The sequence below is a fragment of the Glycine max genome, chromosome 7, assembly GCF_000004515.6.
Source record: "Glycine max cultivar Williams 82 chromosome 7, Glycine_max_v4.0, whole genome shotgun sequence".
NCBI classification, from domain to species: domain Eukaryota; kingdom Viridiplantae; phylum Streptophyta; class Magnoliopsida; order Fabales; family Fabaceae; genus Glycine; species Glycine max.
The window spans coordinates 8540469-8558273 of NC_038243.2; the positions used below are offsets into that span (position 1 = coordinate 8540469).

General features: G+C 32.0%; 3 protein-coding genes across 4 annotated transcripts; 1 reads left to right on the forward strand and 2 right to left on the reverse strand.

Annotated features, from left to right (window-relative positions):
• Nucleotides 1–679: 679 nt before the first annotated feature.
• LOC100804754 (AMSH-like ubiquitin thioesterase 1) lies at nucleotides 680–7408 on the forward strand. Its single transcript, XM_003528904.5, has 14 exons — nucleotides 680–1047; nucleotides 2129–2193; nucleotides 2334–2409; nucleotides 2482–2661; nucleotides 2799–2893; nucleotides 4032–4137; nucleotides 4222–4268; nucleotides 4523–4871; nucleotides 5050–5139; nucleotides 5484–5546; nucleotides 5643–5717; nucleotides 5908–5970; nucleotides 6329–6381; nucleotides 7003–7408. Exons 1-14 carry the CDS (start codon nucleotides 925–927, stop codon nucleotides 7175–7177), a joined length of 1560 nt encoding a protein of 519 aa, XP_003528952.1. The 5' UTR covers nucleotides 680–924; the 3' UTR covers nucleotides 7178–7408.
• Nucleotides 7409–7531: 123 nt separating this feature from the next.
• On the reverse strand, nucleotides 7532–9015 carry LOC121172644 (uncharacterized). Of its 2 annotated transcripts, XM_041016951.1 has the most exons (3): nucleotides 8723–9015; nucleotides 8336–8460; nucleotides 7532–8176 (listed from the first exon to the last, which is right to left on the reverse strand). In XM_041016951.1, the coding sequence occupies exons 1-3, from the start codon at nucleotides 8963–8965 to the stop codon at nucleotides 8104–8106; spliced, it is 441 nt and encodes a 146-aa protein (XP_040872885.1). In that variant the 5' UTR covers nucleotides 8966–9015; the 3' UTR covers nucleotides 7532–8103. The 2 variants fall into 2 exon arrangements, with proteins under 2 accessions (XP_040872885.1, XP_040872884.1); XM_041016950.1 differs by having other exon boundaries at nucleotides 7532–8460.
• Nucleotides 9016–10104: 1089 nt separating this feature from the next.
• On the reverse strand, nucleotides 10105–13565 carry LOC106799437 (ARM REPEAT PROTEIN INTERACTING WITH ABF2). Its single transcript, XM_041016952.1, has 8 exons — nucleotides 13345–13565; nucleotides 12849–12903; nucleotides 12606–12680; nucleotides 12453–12527; nucleotides 12257–12351; nucleotides 12017–12089; nucleotides 11818–11925; nucleotides 10105–10344 (listed from the first exon to the last, which is right to left on the reverse strand). The coding sequence occupies exons 3-8, from the start codon at nucleotides 12651–12653 to the stop codon at nucleotides 10282–10284; spliced, it is 462 nt and encodes a 153-aa protein (XP_040872886.1). The 5' UTR covers nucleotides 12654–12680; nucleotides 12849–12903; nucleotides 13345–13565; the 3' UTR covers nucleotides 10105–10281.
• Nucleotides 13566–17805: the final 4240 nt, after the last annotated feature.

The window sequence follows — 17805 nt, forward strand, 5'->3', positions numbered from 1 at the left end:
ATTTATACTCTTGTTGTTGCATGATATTGAGTATTGATCTAGTTCAGAGGGAGATGTGGACGTTTTCAATTGTTTTGCCGAGGTTGTTACTTATTATTGGATGGCAACGTTCTCCCATAAAAACTCTAATTTCCAAGTCATTAAACCAATAAAGTAATTACTAGTGTTTGGGACAAAATGTATCTGAAAAAGATTATGGGTGTATATATCATGTCTAAAAAAGTGAGATGTTTGATGATTAACTAAGGTGACGCGAAACTTATATGATGGTTTGGGGATTAAAGGAGAAGGAAAAAAAATAATTATAGGTTCAAATATTTTTTATTAATAAAAATTAATAAATTAATAATTAAAATTTTAGCTCTATTAAGAGAAGTAAAATTGTGACTGATATTTCATTTTTTTTTCATCTCTTCAGTTTAGTTATCATGATCAATAACCAAATTGAATCCTATCATATGATCGAAATCTATGCCATATTTAGAATAAAAACCAATACTAATTTTATTATATATTTATAGTTCAATAAGCTAAGTTAATAATTTTCCACTCAAATAATTTTTTAATCCTCAAATCTGAACATTAATCTGTACCAATCATAACTTAAAATATTTTACTGAACTCCAGCATGTTGAAAATTTATAATATAAAAAAGGGTGAGAAAATAAGGATATGGCGACGCGGGAGCAGCCAAACAGAGCCTGAAGCAACCCCGCGTTGCCATATTTACCCTCACAACAATCACAAATTACAAATACTTTGCATTCATTCACCCTTCTTCTTCATCCCCTCAACTCGATCTACGCCGACATAGATGATCGATCACTGATAACTTCGTCCTCCCTCACCTTGCGCAGTGTTGATGTCGTTGTTGCGTTTCTAGGAAGAAGAAGACGACGACGAAACGCTGCGTTTCGAGAAACGATGAGGTCTTCTTCTTCGGACAGGAACAGGATCAACATCGCTGCCAGTGCTCAGAAAGTCGATGTCGATAACCGAATCTCTCTCCGATTCTACTACCGCATCGCCGATAACATCCTCCGACAGGTCCTTCTGTTCATCTTCGTGCTATTTTAATGTCTCATCCATGAATTGGAAAGAAGAACCCTATATTTAGATAGATAGAGTCTAATTAAAAATATTGTTTTTGTCTTTTAAGAAAAACTTTAACAATTTTTTAATAAACATGCTTTCAATTCATAGATTTTATTGTGCGTGGAATGGAAGGATGAGAGATTGAGAGAGTGAGAGACAGTGCAATCTGCACTGCTGAATAGCTTTTTATGAGATACTTTATATCATAAAATGCAATTTTAAATTTGAATATTGTTCACGTGGATTTGGTCTTTGAATGAGGGTGCAGAGACTTTGATGCCAAAATACCAGAAGAGTAGTGGTATCAATGAGTGAAAAAAAGAAAAGCGTACTTGAAAGGGGAGGGGTTCCCCGGTGTGCATATAGAGGTTTTGAAGGCAGCATGTTTTGATGGGTCATAATGTGCCATATGTTCGTTAACTGTCGGATGCTCATGCTAAGAATCAGCAATAGGCAAGTGGATCACACTTAGGTGATGATGGGATGCAAGGTCCATACTGGATTACTGGTGTTAGAGGTCCATGTAAGCAGTTAACCCTGGGGTGTGGTCAGAAATCGGTCATGTCCATGGTCTACTCCGAGCTATGTAGTTGGCTGGCAATTGTGCTGGGGTGCATTGTTGGCCAGTGGTAGGCCGGACTGTTTAGGCTTGGTCCACGTCTGGAACAAATACGTAGGCATATTAGGTTATGTTCATCAATTTTTGTTAGTATTTAGAATTTAACATGAGATAGCAAATGAGATTTCGAGATAATGTTAGTGATATAAAGACTGACGTGCATGAATGTCATTATCGTTCATTGCAGTTATTTTATAGTATTATGCGGGATAGTTGAATAATTATGCATTTTCTTTGCATATTTTGTGCATTTACTAATTGTCACTTGTGCTATTTTTTTTTCTATTCCAGAATTTATTGTCTTGCTTTAGTTTTGATTTATATCTGGAAAAGTTCACGTGGTCATGATGTGTTCTTGATTGTTTGGTTGCTCTGCGTGACCCTAAGCTTCAACTATTGGTTTTAACATTGCAGGCCGATATCTTTCGTGCAGAGAAGAATATTATTGACCTATATGTCATGCTTTTAAGATTTTCTAGGTAACACAAGGTGGCTCATATAATTATTTGACACATTATATTTGTCTTGAGTTTAATGGCTTAAAATGGCTTGACTTTATTATATTTGTTACTTTGTCATTAAACTGCATTGAGGGGTCATTCCTTTTGTTTTGTTTTAGTTTGGTGTCGGAGACAATACCACGTCACCGAGACTATAGATCATCTCCACCAAGGCAGAAAGAATCATTGAAAAAGGTTAATTCTTGACACTCTTCTCCAAATGAAAATTTGTTGTTATAAAATCTTATTTTCAATTTGCCACTGTAGAAATTGTTAATTTCTTTGAATGAACTGGAGAACTTGAAACCAGTGGTCCAACAGAAGATCAATGAGCTTAACAGCAAACTTGCATACCAACAAAATGGACAGGGAAAATTTAGTTCAAATAATTCACTGGATTTTTCTCCCGTGAAAAAGCAAACTTCGGCTAGTTATGGCCTAATAAAGGTAAAATTTGTTGCATGCAAATTTAATACAATAAAGGTTTCCATTCATAAGCGATAATCTTTCCCTAAAATCTTTTCTGTTTTTTGCTCCTCCTGAATAAAAGTCTTGCATCCATATGTTATTGTATATTTGACCAGGCTGTCAGGCCTACTGCTGGGGAGTTTGTTTACCAAGGATCAAGGAGCCAACCTTTCTCTTATGTCAGGCCTGTGGAAGAGCATGCACGAAGACTGTAAGTATTGGATTCATACTTTCTAATGGTGATACGTATTGCATATATTATTGCGGTTTCTTTTATCATAGGAATGAAGTTACATGAAACTATCCTTCATCTTTTGGTTGCTTTCTAATATCATATGATAAAACTTCTGTTTGAAAGTCAAGTGCTAGATGGTCTTGTGCAATGTTAGTAGTGTGACTATCTACTTATCTGAATTTTTGTTATGAGAGTAATTCAGATTTGCTTGTTTCTTTTACATTACTCTGTTACTTTTTCAATATAAAATTTGATCTAGTTAAGTAAGCATGAATTGAACAGTTACAATATTTCCTTTTCCTGGGTTATACCGGCCATGGGAGAAGAATTGGGATCAAATCGTGAATCGGAAGGCCTATTTTCCGAATCACGAATTGAACTGTATCGTGAAGCTTAGGATTCATGATCGATAGTAAAGAACAGTATCGTATTGTGATTTGTACGATACTGATAACTATGATACTACCAGCTGGTTGAAATTCAATTTATCTTGTAGCAAACAGAACAGAGTATTTGGGGTCTATTAGCGGATACATTTTGAAATCTTAAGATGTCGGGGGATATGATTTCCTGTTTCTGAATTTCATTGAAAACCCTTGAAAAAAGTTATGTCAGTCAAAAACTTTAAAAGTAAAAAGAGATTTTTACATTTGTAAATAAATTAAAAAAGCATATATACCAAAGGATTATGGATTCGGCTCATCTTTGCCTTTGTATTCTCTTGATTGTAATTCAGTACACCTAGTACTGTCTTTTATTATAAATTAAATTCTATTTTTGCTGTGCAAAAAAAACCAAAGGATTATGGAAATTTTTGTTCAAAAATGAGTTAATGGAAACATATATATATATATATATATATATATATATATATATATATATATATTTTTTTTTTTTTTTTTTATCTTCAAGAACTAGCAACCCAATAAAGCAAGGTTCAATGGTAAATTCAGTTTAAGAATTGCTTATCACATTTGATCTAGTAGCACTACTCAAAATAAAATTTTAGGCCATGCCTGTCTTTTCAGTCATTTCATATATTACTTCTCCTGCATTTTTTGGAAAAACATTGCTGGACTAAGAACTCCCTTGCATTTTTTCTAACCTTTTGTAGATCTCTAACTCTTCCACCTCCAAAGGAAGAAACTCTCTCTAGACATTCTATCCTTGGTCCCAACGGGCTAAAAGGGCAGTGGAGACCACCTATCATTGATAAAGGGGTATACTAGTTTTTATCTGTATGTTTCGATTCTATTCTATTTGAAGATTGTCCTGACTTCTCTCTCTGAATGTGGATGATGTAGATCAAGTATCCAAGCAACATAGATCTGTCTCCTGTTGAATTACCAAGGTTATTGTCTATTTTAAGCTTCTACAGTGCTTTTCTCTATTTTGGCCTTGTAGTTTTTCTAAGAAAAAAGTGTTGTATGTCAATTGTAGCCTTTTTAAAAAGGATGTAACTATGTTTTAAGTCATTTTTTAAAAGGATTGTTTGGTTCATTAGAGCTCAATGTTTCAAGAGAGTGTTGTCCATGATGCATCTTTAGCTGGTTTATCTATTTATTTTTATATTGATTATGTCCATCTTACTCTTGGAACATACAGCCTACAACATTCCTTGGAAGATGAATCTCTGAAAAAGAAGGATAACAGCATTGCAGAACACCATAAATCAGAGTTAGATTCAATTCTAACCCAAAGTGAGGACTGCCAGCCCCATCCCCAACCTCAGCCTCAGCATGATCAGGAGCCTCCTTCTCTTATTTCTTTTGAGACAACTGAAACCTCTGCTCGAATAGAAGTTATCAGACAACCTTCTCCTCCACCCGTACTTGCTGAAGTACAAGATTTGGTCCCTGCAGTGTCACCTTGTGTTAATGAGGCAGGATGTAAGACAGAGATTCCATCATCAGATAGTTCTGTTCATGTCGAGGCTCCAATGCAATTGCACATTGTGAGTCAATAACATTTTCTTTTTTTATGTATGATTTTAGATTGATACTTTTGGGAGGAGACATAGCTAAGTTTGTGTTGAGTATTTAGTTTCTTCAAAAATAGTTACAATTTCTAAAATATTAATCATTGACAATTTGACATTATCCTCTGTTCTAATAATTGTTTCTAATTTGCAGTCAACTGCTTTAATGGAGAGTTTTATGAAGCTTGCCAAGTCAAATACAAAAAAAAATTTAGAGACTTGTGGTGTCCTTGCTGGTTTGCTTGTAAGTTTTTCACTTTTTCTTTGTCTTAAAGTAAATCTATAAGCAAAAATAGATCCAAAAGGGTTTTGGGATCCAAAAATTGAATTTTGCATTAATTGACTAAAAAAATTATTAACTACGTTTTGTATGGTTATGATCTTGTGCTAACACGATGGCACTTTTCTTTTAACTTTTTCTATTTGTTATGGATCAACCTGTCATATGCATGGTATATTTATATGTACTAGCTTGTAAAATTTTCCAGAGTTTAGTTGGGCTCCGATGGTTTAGTCTCTCTTGTCTTCTATATTTTATGTTCAACTGTTAGATACTGATTGGAATTTTGTTTAACACATGATCTGCAGAAAAACAGAAAATTTTATATTACTGCCCTTATAATCCCAAAGCAGGAGTCAACATCAGATTCTGTAAGATTTCTTTCACTATAAATCTTTTGGGAGATATGTATTATTATTATTATTTATTCTGTAAATGTTAAATTTATTATTGTCCTTCCTGAGCAGTGTCAGACTACAAATGAAGAGGAAATATTTGAAGTGCAAGATAAACGGTCTCTTTTTCCCCTTGGGTGGATCCATGTGAGTTTTCAAACTTTGTGTTTGGTGAAACTTATTCAGGTTGTGGAATGTAGAATGAAATTTATCACTGGGTAACTGCAGTCTCACTTGATGTATTGTAAAAATACAATGTTTATCTGAATTTCTTATATGTTAACTTTGTTAGTCTTCCATTTTTGTAATGCTGAAATATATTATTCTGAATTTCCAGACACATCCTACACAATCTTGTTTTATGTCATCAATTGATCTGCACACCCATTACTCCTATCAGGTGAGTTCATTAATTTTAATTAATTTTTATGGACATTATTTGCTTTGCCTTTGGATATGTATAATATTTGCTGTTTTCTTTGTAAATGGTTGAATTGAAGAGAAAACTGGAGAACTACTAATGATGGAAATGTTTTATACATTAGTTATATCTCTAAATTTCTGTACTATTTTTTATGGAATCCTATTATTGTAACTAGCCATCCTAGAGTCAGTTTTTTTTATCTTTATTTACCGAACATATTAATAATTCATATAGAACAGTTAAAATATATATGCAAAAATCGTTTTCTTTACCTTTGCTTTTTAATCAAACTCTTACACATTTGTAACGCTTCATTCTTCTATTGTTTCTTTAGATTATGCTGCCAGAATCTGTTGCAATAGTTATGGCGCCAAGAGATAGTTCGAGGTAAGATCACATCTCAGAGATGTTTTGATGTATGGATGATAACAAAAAAACATCTCGATAACAGAATTAAGTTGGTGATATCAAATTGACAAATTCCAAAAATTATCACAAGTTTGCTTTATTGAAACATGACCTTATAATTTAGGAAACCTAAGCCGTAATAAAACTTGGAAAGGAAGCGAAAGCATTTTGGAATAATGTAACATACGTATTTTGGAAATGTTAGCAGAACTCTAATTCTATGATAGTTCCTAAAAATACTTAATAATCCATGTTCCAAGCAAAGAGTAAAATATTTGCTATGAAGAATACATTTAGAAAACAATTTTAGTCGCTTCCCTATTATTTGGCATATTATCATATTTACGCATAAAACTGGAGATAGGTATCTTATCATATTGACGCATAGAACTGGAGATAGGTATCTTATCATATTTACGCATAGAACTGGAGATAGGTATCTTATCATATTTACGCATTAAGAGGGTATTGAATTTCGAACATTCTTTCAAATTTATTTGAATATTTTGGTCTCTGAATATTAATGTGTTATCTGTCATTCAGATATTTTACCTACATATTTTGTAACTACTCTTTGTCAATTTGCATGTACTTCTACAGAAACCATGGCATTTTTCGGTTGACAGCCCCTGGTGGAATGTCTGTGATTAAACAATGTGATCAACGTGGCTTTCATCCACATAGTCAGCCTCCAGATGGTGGTCCGATTTACAAGACATGTACAGATGTATACATGAACCCAGATTTAAAATTTGAGGTAATTGATCTTCGATGATAAGAGTTATGCTCTCTGTCATTGTTTATAGACCAAGCTTTTCTCCTATATAGGTTTTACTTTTACCATTAATTCAGCCGTGGCCATAAAGAATGGCCCGGCTGTGTTTGTAAAAAGAAATCTTGCTGGTTAGCTGTTTCTTTTTTGGGTTACACTGATTTGAGCTTTTAACCGCTGTGCTGCATGCATGGTCATTTGTATTAATATCAAACTGTTTTACCCATTGGTGTATATCAAACTTGTGAAGATCTAACCGGTTTTTGGTGATTCTGTTTTTTTTCCTGCTTAATATAGGGATTTGTGATTTGATAACAATTTAAAACAATAGTCTTTTTTAAATAAAAGAATTATATTAAGTTAATTTGTTATGTTTATAGTTAATTTTACTTTTTTTAAGTATATATATTGCACAAGCTGGCTGTTTTAAGTACAACACAGATGTAAACTAAGAAAATATAACCTACCTATTTTGCAAACTAAACCAGTCCAACCTGTTAAAAATGTAAGCCGACAAACCGTAAACAGGCCAGGCCAGGCCATTTACCCACTCAAGTGTTTTTTTTTTTTTTACAATATCGACCAATTAAAAAACGGTATATTGTTCTTCCAATGTTATTTTCATTAATCTTCTTAATATTTTATAAGAAAATAAAAATATTCAATATCTTAAAATATTAATACTTGCTTAATTTAACAAATAAGAAAGCTAATAAATTATTACAAAATTTAAAATAATATGATTACTTAAAGAGAGATGGAATAACATGCAGTTCTAGAGTCTTAAAACTTAATGCTAAAACAAAATTACTATTCTCCCATCATATAAGCTAACAAAAAATCATCTGTGGTTCTATATCTAACTAAACATTTTTACAGCTTTGTACATTCTCATCCTTCCGTCTGTCATGGTTAAAGTCTAGGAATCCTCATAAGTCCAGTTGGATGGATGAGACTTGGTAAGTTAAGAACATACGAATGCCTGGTACAACGTGACAATACCTGCATATTGAAAAGATGGAGCACATAAAATATGATCGAATGATTGATGAAAGGTTGGCTTTCATGGATTGAATGTATTGTTCCCAATCCACCACCAGCTCCCAGTTAAAACAGTAAACTATGGAAGTACCGTTGAGGTTGTAAAAAAATGTAACATACCATGCTTCCAACCTCGGTTTATCAAAATTCTCCAGCATAAACAGTATACATGCATGTTTTAGTTTAGTATCATTGAAATCCTCCGACATCTTGTACATTAGTGAAACACTTTCCACTGAAATATCCTACAAGCATAGGTTGATGAGCTGTGGGGTTAAATTAAGCCATAAAAAAGCTTTCTCCGAAAGCAACAAAAAAAAAACAAACCGTGAAACACAATTTTGGTCTACCCGAGCAATAGCATTTTCACAAATATCAGCAATTCAATTTCAAAGAGAATAATAATTATACTAATTTAAGTAATGCAATAATGACAACATAGAACAAACGGTTCAATAAATAAGGAAAACAAATCAAAATAAACAAACATGAAAAGCGCACACATACCTGGTGAGATGTCGATGGAGGAGCAGCATCAAAAAGAGAGACAGAAGAACTGGCTTTGCCAGCCAATTTGTGAAGAGCTGCTGAAGCATTACCCTTCTGCTTTACGCTTGTAGATTCAAGAATATCCAGCAGCAATTCTAATCCTGAATATTTTGCAGCATATTGATTGAAAATACTTTCCAAGTACCGTGAGTAGGAAATTACAAAAGTGTACAGATAATTTAATACCATTGTTGTCAACATAGTTGTGAAATCCGGTTTGGCTTGACCGGTCGGACCGGTCCAACTGGGACCTGGTGGCATAACCGGGTCGGTTTCGTTATTTGACCGGTCATGCATGTGATACTGGATGGTCCAGTCGGTTTTGTGAAAACCTGGTGACCCAGCCGGTTTTTAAAACCCGGATTGGGTTTTACACGTTAAAAAAAAATAATGGGAGTGTAGAAAACAATAACAGGAGTACAGAAAATTTATCTGCACTCTTATTGATTGGAAAATTGGACTTATGACTCATTTTATTTATTAAAAATTGGACTTGTGTTTTAATTTAGATAGTTGTTATTTACACTCTCTTTATTACTAATGCACTTCACTTGTGCTATCAACTTTAATATTTCATTTGTTATTTTGAATTTTGGAGTATAAAATAATGGATGAAATTTTCTTAGTCAAATAATGTTAGTTATATACTTATATATAATATATACACATATTTTTAAATTTTTTTAATATAGACTAGATAAAATCGAACCATTTATTGATCTAGTGGTTGGACAACTGATCCAGTGACCTATTACTTCGATCAGCTCAATGATCGAACCGGATTTCACAATTATAGTTGTCAATGAATGTAGTTTTACAATTATGAGGAGAACATAAATAAGCAAAAGCAATAGCTACACGTCTTTTTTCAGCAAAGCCCATTAGATATATTAGGCTTTCAGTACCTGCCAAAGAGGAATAGAACTGAAAATCATCAACAATATCGTAAAAAAGATATGAACAAAATACAGTTAAAACAGGTTATAATTCTCATCTATGACTAAACTAAATCAGCCACATAGAATTTCCAAGAAAACTCACCTACCCTTGCATCTTCTCCTCTAATCTTTTTAATGTGATGATTCCTGCACACTCTTTAGTAGGCTGCAAGTTAAACGACAATCACAAGCAGCCCACTTAAAAAATTGGTGAGAGAAAGGTGTTCTTTAAGTGAACATTAATAACAACTAATTTTTCATTAAGAAATGCAAGTATGTTAAAACTGAAAGTCTATTGCTACAATTACAAAGAGTAAATGAACATACTTGATCTTCGAAATGTTCACCCTTCAATGTTTGAAAACCACCAGCCTTAATAATATCTGCAACAATGTCCTATCATAGAAAGCTGTTACGTCAGTGGCAGAGTATAGCACAATATCACTGCGTATCAATGATTTCTAAAGGGCAACATGCAATGTTGACCAAGTAAAGAACAAGGAAGCTAACTTCACCTCATTACCAGCAAGACAATAAAGAGTAAAAACAGCAGGGAGTTGGAAGGGTGCATTGTTTGACTCAAGAAGATTTAGCAGTCTCTATACCTCCGTTATGAGCAATACTGGCTTGATTATGTGAGTCCTAACATTTGAGTTTTATGTTCAAAAAAAGGTTATGCCAAAAAATATGGGACTAAAAACACGTTAATTTTACAAATACTACAAACATATTTAAGTTTATATATATTTACCCAATAAGGGAGCATAAATTTTTGCACCATTTGTTGCGATTTATATACTATAAACTAGTATTCTAGTCAATGTAAAGCATAAGATAAATATTTATTTTATATAAATAAAATTGACTTAAATATATATTTTATATCTAAAAAATATATCATTTTAAAGTTATTATCTAAAATTCATTTTTGATCAATTATATATTTAAAAAATTTGTATTTTCAACATAGTGTTTATTATTAGTATCATTCATAATGCGACAAATAGAATGTCACGTTATCAAACCTAATTACTTGACATGTAATAAAATTGAAGTCATATCATTATTTTTTATTTAATATATAAATAATAAATAATGACATGGAACCGTCCATCCATCATCTTCTTCCTCAACTCCAAATCCTTCGACGAATTCTCTCTCCCCATGAAACAATCCATTGCCTCCTCTTTCTTCTTGACATTCTCTGAAATACTTCGCACGGAGAAACAACTGCAGTCCTCCAAAATCGCGGCGTCTAGTTCCTTTAGTAACCGCTCTTGCCCATTCAACATGATCGTTAAGCCGTAGCTGAGCATATCTTCTTCCTCCTTGTCGGGATCGGAACCCTTGGGGATGCAGAAGGAGAAGAAGTAGTGCAAATAGTTGACTTTCACGACGGTGGCGTCCTTCGTGAGCAGCCATTGAATCTCGTCAGCGACGCACGTATACACGACGACAGGTTGTCGCCTTGTCAGAGGCAGATCACGGAGAAATCGTCACATGCGAGCTCGACACTATAGTCCTTGCCGATGAGGTTGAGGATCGCGGCGAGGATTCGGAGGACGGCTTTCTCGGTGGCCTCTGGTGGCGCAGAGGGGGATCCGACGACAGTGGCATCCTCAGGGAATATGTTTTCAGCGAGGTCGTTGTAGTTAATGGAAGGGTAGAGACTGGGTTGCGAGGAGGATGAACGATTGGGATTATGGAGTGGCAGTGGAGCATCGGGGTTAGAATTAATTACTCACGTTTTCCAAATTCCAATCACATTTTTTTATTTATTTTATTACCTAATAAACTATAAATTGGATTTTTAAAATAAATTAAATAATAAATAATGACCGATGACTTTAATTTGATTAAGTGTTAAATGATTAAGTTTGATGACCTGATATTTTTAATCACTTAACAAAATGAGACTAATGATTTATAATATATTAAAACAAAAGAAAATTTTAAATACCTAAATCATCACAACTCATAAGTGAATTTTAGATAATAAATTAAAATCAATTTATTTTCCAGATATGATAAATATATTTAAACTAATAAAATTTATAATAAATAAATACTTTTGAATATATAAATTATATTATAATTAAAATTTGAATTAATCACCTTTGCCAACCTCCAAAGTGCAAAAGTTGACACTTCCTGAAGTAGTGCATTTGGAGACTTAAGCAAGTCAACCAATAGTGGAATAGCTCCTCTTTGTGAAACATGAACCTGCGTGAACCACAAAGTATGGAAGTCAATAAAAGGATTTCATAACACAGGTTTATCATATAACAAGTTTGCAACACAAAACTTAATCCACCTTACAATCTGAATCTGTTGCAAATTGGCATAGTAAAAAGGCTGCCATTGTTTGGATCTCCGAACAGCGGGAACTACATTGAAATTACGAACTTGCAAAGATTAATTGGGGGAGAAAAGTACAAAATTACTAATATGGAAGTAGTGGCTTACTTTCAGAAAACAATAATCATGTTCAATAAACATACCATTCATCAATAGGTTGCTCACAGGAAAAACCATGACCGAAGTATAATGTTACCTAAGTAAACAAAGGACAGGTTGTAAATCCCTGGCTAGAAGAACTTCTTTCTTAATATTTGGAGAAGAGTTGACCAGTTTTCTAATCACATCAACCTACAAAATGCACTAATTCAGCTAGTGCCAGTAATTTAGAACTCTGCAAGCAGTAAACTAAAAAATACATGGGATTCTGTGAATTCATAGAAGCGTCTTACCGCCACGTAATGTATTGTAATATCCTCTGATCGAAGCATTAGTACAAGAGTGGGTAATGCCTTGCATTCAACAATCTGCAAAAAAATTTCATTGTTGTAAACAACTACAACAACAGAATGCATCACACCAATTTACAGCAGAAGGTCAACTACCTGATTTTTATTGTCATCATTCTGAAAAGCAAGAGTTCCCAAGGCCATTGCAGCTGGAACCTGTACCTTGGTGTCCTTGAATTCAAGCAATTCAACAAGAGGATTATTTTAAGGTATGTAAAAAAAGAGAAAAACCTGAGAAGGGTCTGAATGATGGTATTTTCATAGGCAAGATGGTTTATTGCATGAGCTACTCTGCTTAGAAGATGAATAAGTGGTTGAGAAATGGTACTGATCTTGTACCTCCTTAACAAATCTACAGGCAAGGCTCCAGCATATATAACGAGTTGCCCATGATCTGGCTTTTTGATGATAAAGATAAGAAAAAAAAAATTAGAATTAGAGTTATAAAAATCTGAAATAAGAAAAAAGAGAAATGGATTCAGAAAACATAATAATTTTCCTCTAAACAAAGGGCCACACTGTTCATATAGTAGTACTAGAAAATTAGTGTTACTAAAAGTGTAACACTAACACATCCTAGGTTAAAACATTTTAAAATCCCAAATTCTATTATTTGTTAGATGATTTAGAACAGTAAGATACTAATAAACAAGCATTCATTCTATTACCCAAATTGAAATCATTTTACAGATTAAGATAATTCCAAAATCCCAATTTCAAACAAAAGAATCAAAGCTCCATTCATTTTCCACAAAATTGCCCCCCCCCCCCCCCCCCTCCTCCTCCTCCACATTTTCAATTGAGAGAGAGAAAGAAAAGCGTAGGGCTTAATTACTTTAGTGGCAATAGACTGATGGATTAAGGCACATCCTTCCTCCACCTCATGCTACTGGCAAGGTTGGTCATACGGCCCGAAGATTCTTCACCAGAGCAGGCGGATATTCCCAGCATAAGGAAGCGTTTGGTTGACATGAAAACAAAAATAAAGAAGAATTTCTTCTTCTTCTTCTTCTTCTTTTTTTTTTTCATTTTTTCTTCGATCAAACAAAAGAGAATATTTACTTATCCGTGTTTTCATTTTTTATTTCATTTTCCCAACCAGATATAAGGTTAGAGTATGCTTGCTTCAGAAGATAAAAATATATAAGATAGAAATAGTTGATTTTTTTTTAATTAAAGTAAAATATAGGAAGTGTGAAACTTATATAGGATTCACAAAATTTTTTCTTTATATTTCTTCCTCAACTAAAGACATCCTTAAATACCAATCAGTAGAATGGAAAAAAAATAAAAAAAAGTTAAATAAAATGAAATTTTTGAATCAAAATAGAGTACAAAAGTATAAGTTCTCGCCTCATTTTACTATTTGTTTCTTTTCTTTTTCATTCTTTCTATGCAAGCGAACAAAACCTTAGTGTTTATTCTGATTTTTTATACGCTCATCAATATTAACATTGATTTTGATAAATGAATTGTATTTAGAATCCAACTTTAATATTACTCATTTTATGAATCAAGAGCGGTCGAAACCAAAATATTATGATAAAAAAACATTGAAGTGAGGAATGTAAAAATTATGATAGAAAGTAAAGATGAATTATGTGGTATCATAGCAAAATAATTCCATGCTCATGTGGCTTGATAAACCAAAATGTTCAAACTGATGTATAAATTCCATAACTTATGTTCAATCATATGAACTAAATCCTCTTGTTTTAAGTTTTATATATTATAAATAGATTGTATTTATCTTAAAATTACAAACTATTTTTATTTCTAATCATAAAAAATATTCTTATTTTCTGTCACCTCACTTTTTTGTACTTTATTGATCTAACAAATTATTCATTAAAAAAACAAATTAATCTAAGAAATTATAAGTTTGTTGTAATTGCAAACAAGGTTATCAAACTTGAGAATTTATTTAAACTCATCAGAGTTTTTATAAACTCGACTCAGACTCCTAAGAGTCCACTTCATATAAAAATAATAACAAAATATCTATAAATAACATATTAATTAAACATTTTAACAATATAATAAAACAAAATAGTAAATCATAAATTTCACAATAATACTTAAATAATCAAGTCTAGTATTACTGTTAGATAATAACTTGCAAATGTATTCTCATCAAGGGTTTGCTGTTATTAGAGAACAAGGGTTTGATGTTATTAAATGTGAGAATTTTTTTATTCGAGAACAACACACTAAATGAAGGTATGTTGCACACTAAACAAACATAAAATAATCCAAAATAACTTACATTTTGATCTAATTTTTTTAACTTATTGTCTCGTTGACTCGGTGGTAAATTCGAAAGTCTACTTACTTTACTTAGAATTTATAAAGTCTACTAAAAATAGACTTTACACACGAGTCAACTCGTAAAGAGTAAGTGAACTTATAACTCGTAAGAGTTAACGAGTTAACTTGAGAATTTGATAATCATGATTGGAAATGTGATATGGACAAACTGTCTAATTAATTTCTCTTAAAAAATTTGAATTATTACTTTTAGTATCATCTCTCTTATTAATTACTTTATTACTTTTTTTTATGTACTCAAATTTAAGATTTTACTCATCGGAATAGTGGCCCTCGATACTTGCCTTTTTTTCTCCCATTGATAAGCAATTTTCTTCACAAATAATAAGGTATCTTAACGTGCACCACCATGACCACCTAGACAATCTATTTATAATACATAAAAGCTGAGCTCCTCATTATTATGTTGTCAAGTAAGCAAAATTGATGATTTGGAGAAAGAATAACATTTTCCTTTTGTATCTATCACTTTTCTTTTCCTTCTTTCTTATTCAATGTTACTCACAACATAACAAAACATATATAAAAATATTTCAATTCAATCTTACTCCTCACTATTACGTTGTCCCGTCAATAAAATTGATGATTTGGAGAAAGGAAAACATTCTCATTTTGTATCTATCACTTCTTTTTTCCCTCTTCCTTCTTCAATGTTACTCACAATATGACAAAACTTATATCAAAACATTTCAATTCAATCTTTCTGACCTCCAAATGCTTCTCATGTTCACAATCTTCAATGTTCTATATTACATTCTATAACCATTTTCTTTTACATTTTATATACCATTCAATTTTTTCATATTAGTAATTTCTAAATCCTAATATATTTTCTGCTCTATAAATATAAATGAAAATAAATATTTCACATCAACAAAGTTCATGATCTAAAATTAGTTTTCAAACTAATCTATAAAAAATATGTTGGTTAAACAAAATTGAAATTTATTTATTTTTCACACTAGTCTGTAAAAAATATATTTCACATCAACTTTAACTATTAAAAATATAAATTTATTTATTATCTCCAATATTACATATCACAAAATGATTTTTTTAACATTAAATAATTTAAACAAATTTTATATTGATTAAATTTATTTAATATTTTTAATTTTAATCCAATTTACATTTTTAATTATATTGCAACTGGAAACTCCACCAAATGTAGCGATAGAATATGATTTCAAATTCAATAATATTTGACAAGAGGGAAACTTATACACGATACATAGTTTAAGAATTGTCTCAACAAATGATGCATACAAACTTGTCAAAGGAACATTCAAAGGATAATATATAAAAGAGTTCATCACTACTATGCTGTCACATATTGTGAAATTGAAATTATTTTTCTAAATTTATTTTTTATATTAAGTTATCTCTCCCTCTCTCTCTCTCTCTCTCTCTATCTCTCTCTCTCTCTCTCTCTATATATATATATATATATATATATATATAGTCCATTCAGGAGAAAGACTATATATATATATATTTCAAAGTTTAAAAAAGAGCACACCAAAAAAAATAATTGAACAGGTCACCACCAACAAAAGGAAATAAATACAAAAAAATTATTTAAATGAACAATTTTCGATGTTTTATTCACATCATTTTTATGTTTTTAATCATTATGGTTGACTATTTTTCTTTCATTAAATATATTTCTTTGCCTACTTTATTATGTCAATTTCACTTTATTCTTGTATTGGTCTTAAAAAATTTATATATAACACTTATTTTTATCTTTACGTTAATCAATTTTAGTTGAGTGATCAACCTCTAATTTTAGAATATTTTTTATAAATATATTGATGATAAAAAATATCTTAATTTATATATTTTTTTATTTTCTTTAACAGAAAATAATATAAAATATTATTAAAAATTATATCTTTAAATTTAATTTATCAAACAAATAATTTATTTATAAACCCATGCATCGGACGGGTCTATGTGTAGTTGAATTATTATTGTACGCGAATGATCTATTTGCCGTATGCATGATATATTTTCTTCTGTTTGGGACTCAGGGTCCACTAAAGCAATCACAGCCAAGTCTGGATATGTATGGTTTATCAACTATGATGAGGATAGGTCTCACTATAGAGTATAGAGTGCATGGCATTTCTAGAGCATATAATATTATAGTTTTGGTTACATTCATAACATCTTTGCTTGCACCAAACAACTGTTTCTGCCTTTCTGGTGATGCCAATTCTGGGTCGAGAGATGCTTTAGGGGGGCCTTCAAATAGTGGTTGGGTAGGGTCCCATGTTGTGGCAAGTATTGAGCACCCCAAATAAGGGCTTAAGGACTGTTTTGTCATCAAGGTCATTAGCCTATTCGTTCTTCCAAATTGAGAGATTGCTCACATGGCAAGTTGACAAAAATGGGTTATCTGTCTTGGTTAAAAGAAGAAAATAGTAGTTATCTGTTGGAGACTTGGGGTCCATCCTCAAATGCAACCCCCACATCCCATGCTATATAGAGTATATATGCCCATCAAGAGGCTCCAACCTATTTTTCTTTTCACCCTTATTAATTTATCTTATACTTAAATATATTGGATCAGGGGTAGACATAAGATATTCCCACAACTTATGAGACTAATCTCTAAGGATGTAGAGTACCAGTTAAGAGTTAATTTCTCTACCTAATACTACTCTATCAACATAATCAGAAGTTAAACCTTGTCATATGCTTAATGACTCGAGTGCTCACAGCCATGAGACTGATCTCTAAAGAAGTAAGTGTCAGATAAAGAATGACTACTCTATCTATACATATTACTCTATTCCCATAATCACAAATCAAACCCTGTCATATGCTTAATCACTCAAGCTACTGGTAACTTGTGTCACACTTTGTGGGTTCTTATACCTAATATTTTAATTTTTAACCACATTTTCCTCCAGTCACTGAAAGGAGGAAGACATCATTCTTTCTATGTATCACATAACTGTAA

Excerpts from the sequence above, each read along its gene's own strand:
- LOC100804754 (XM_003528904.5), top strand. The coding sequence starts at position 925 with ATGAGGTCTTCTTCTTCGGACAGGAACAGGATCAACATCGCTGCCAGT. Across the intron at positions 2,194-2,333 it reads ATGCTTTTAAGATTTTCTAG|TTTGGTGTCGGAGACAATAC; the intron begins GTAACACAAGGT and ends GTTTTGTTTTAG. Across the intron at positions 4,138-4,221 it reads CACCTATCATTGATAAAGGG|ATCAAGTATCCAAGCAACAT; the intron begins GTATACTAGTTT and ends TGGATGATGTAG.
- LOC121172644 (XM_041016950.1), bottom strand. The coding sequence starts at position 8,965 with ATGTTGACAACAATGGTATTAAATTATCTGTACACTTTTGTAATTTCC. Across the intron at positions 8,461-8,722 it reads CTCCATCGACATCTCACCAG|GATATTTCAGTGGAAAGTGT; the intron begins GTATGTGTGCGC and ends CTATGCTTGTAG.
- LOC106799437 (XM_041016952.1), bottom strand. The coding sequence starts at position 12,653 with ATGGCCTTGGGAACTCTTGCTTTTCAGAATGATGACAATAAAAATCAG. Across the intron at positions 12,352-12,452 it reads TTACAATACATTACGTGGCG|GTTGATGTGATTAGAAAACT; the intron begins GTAAGACGCTTC and ends TGCATTTTGTAG. Across the intron at positions 12,090-12,256 it reads CCTGTCCTTTGTTTACTTAG|TTCCCGCTGTTCGGAGATCC; the intron begins GTAACATTATAC and ends ATTTCAATGTAG.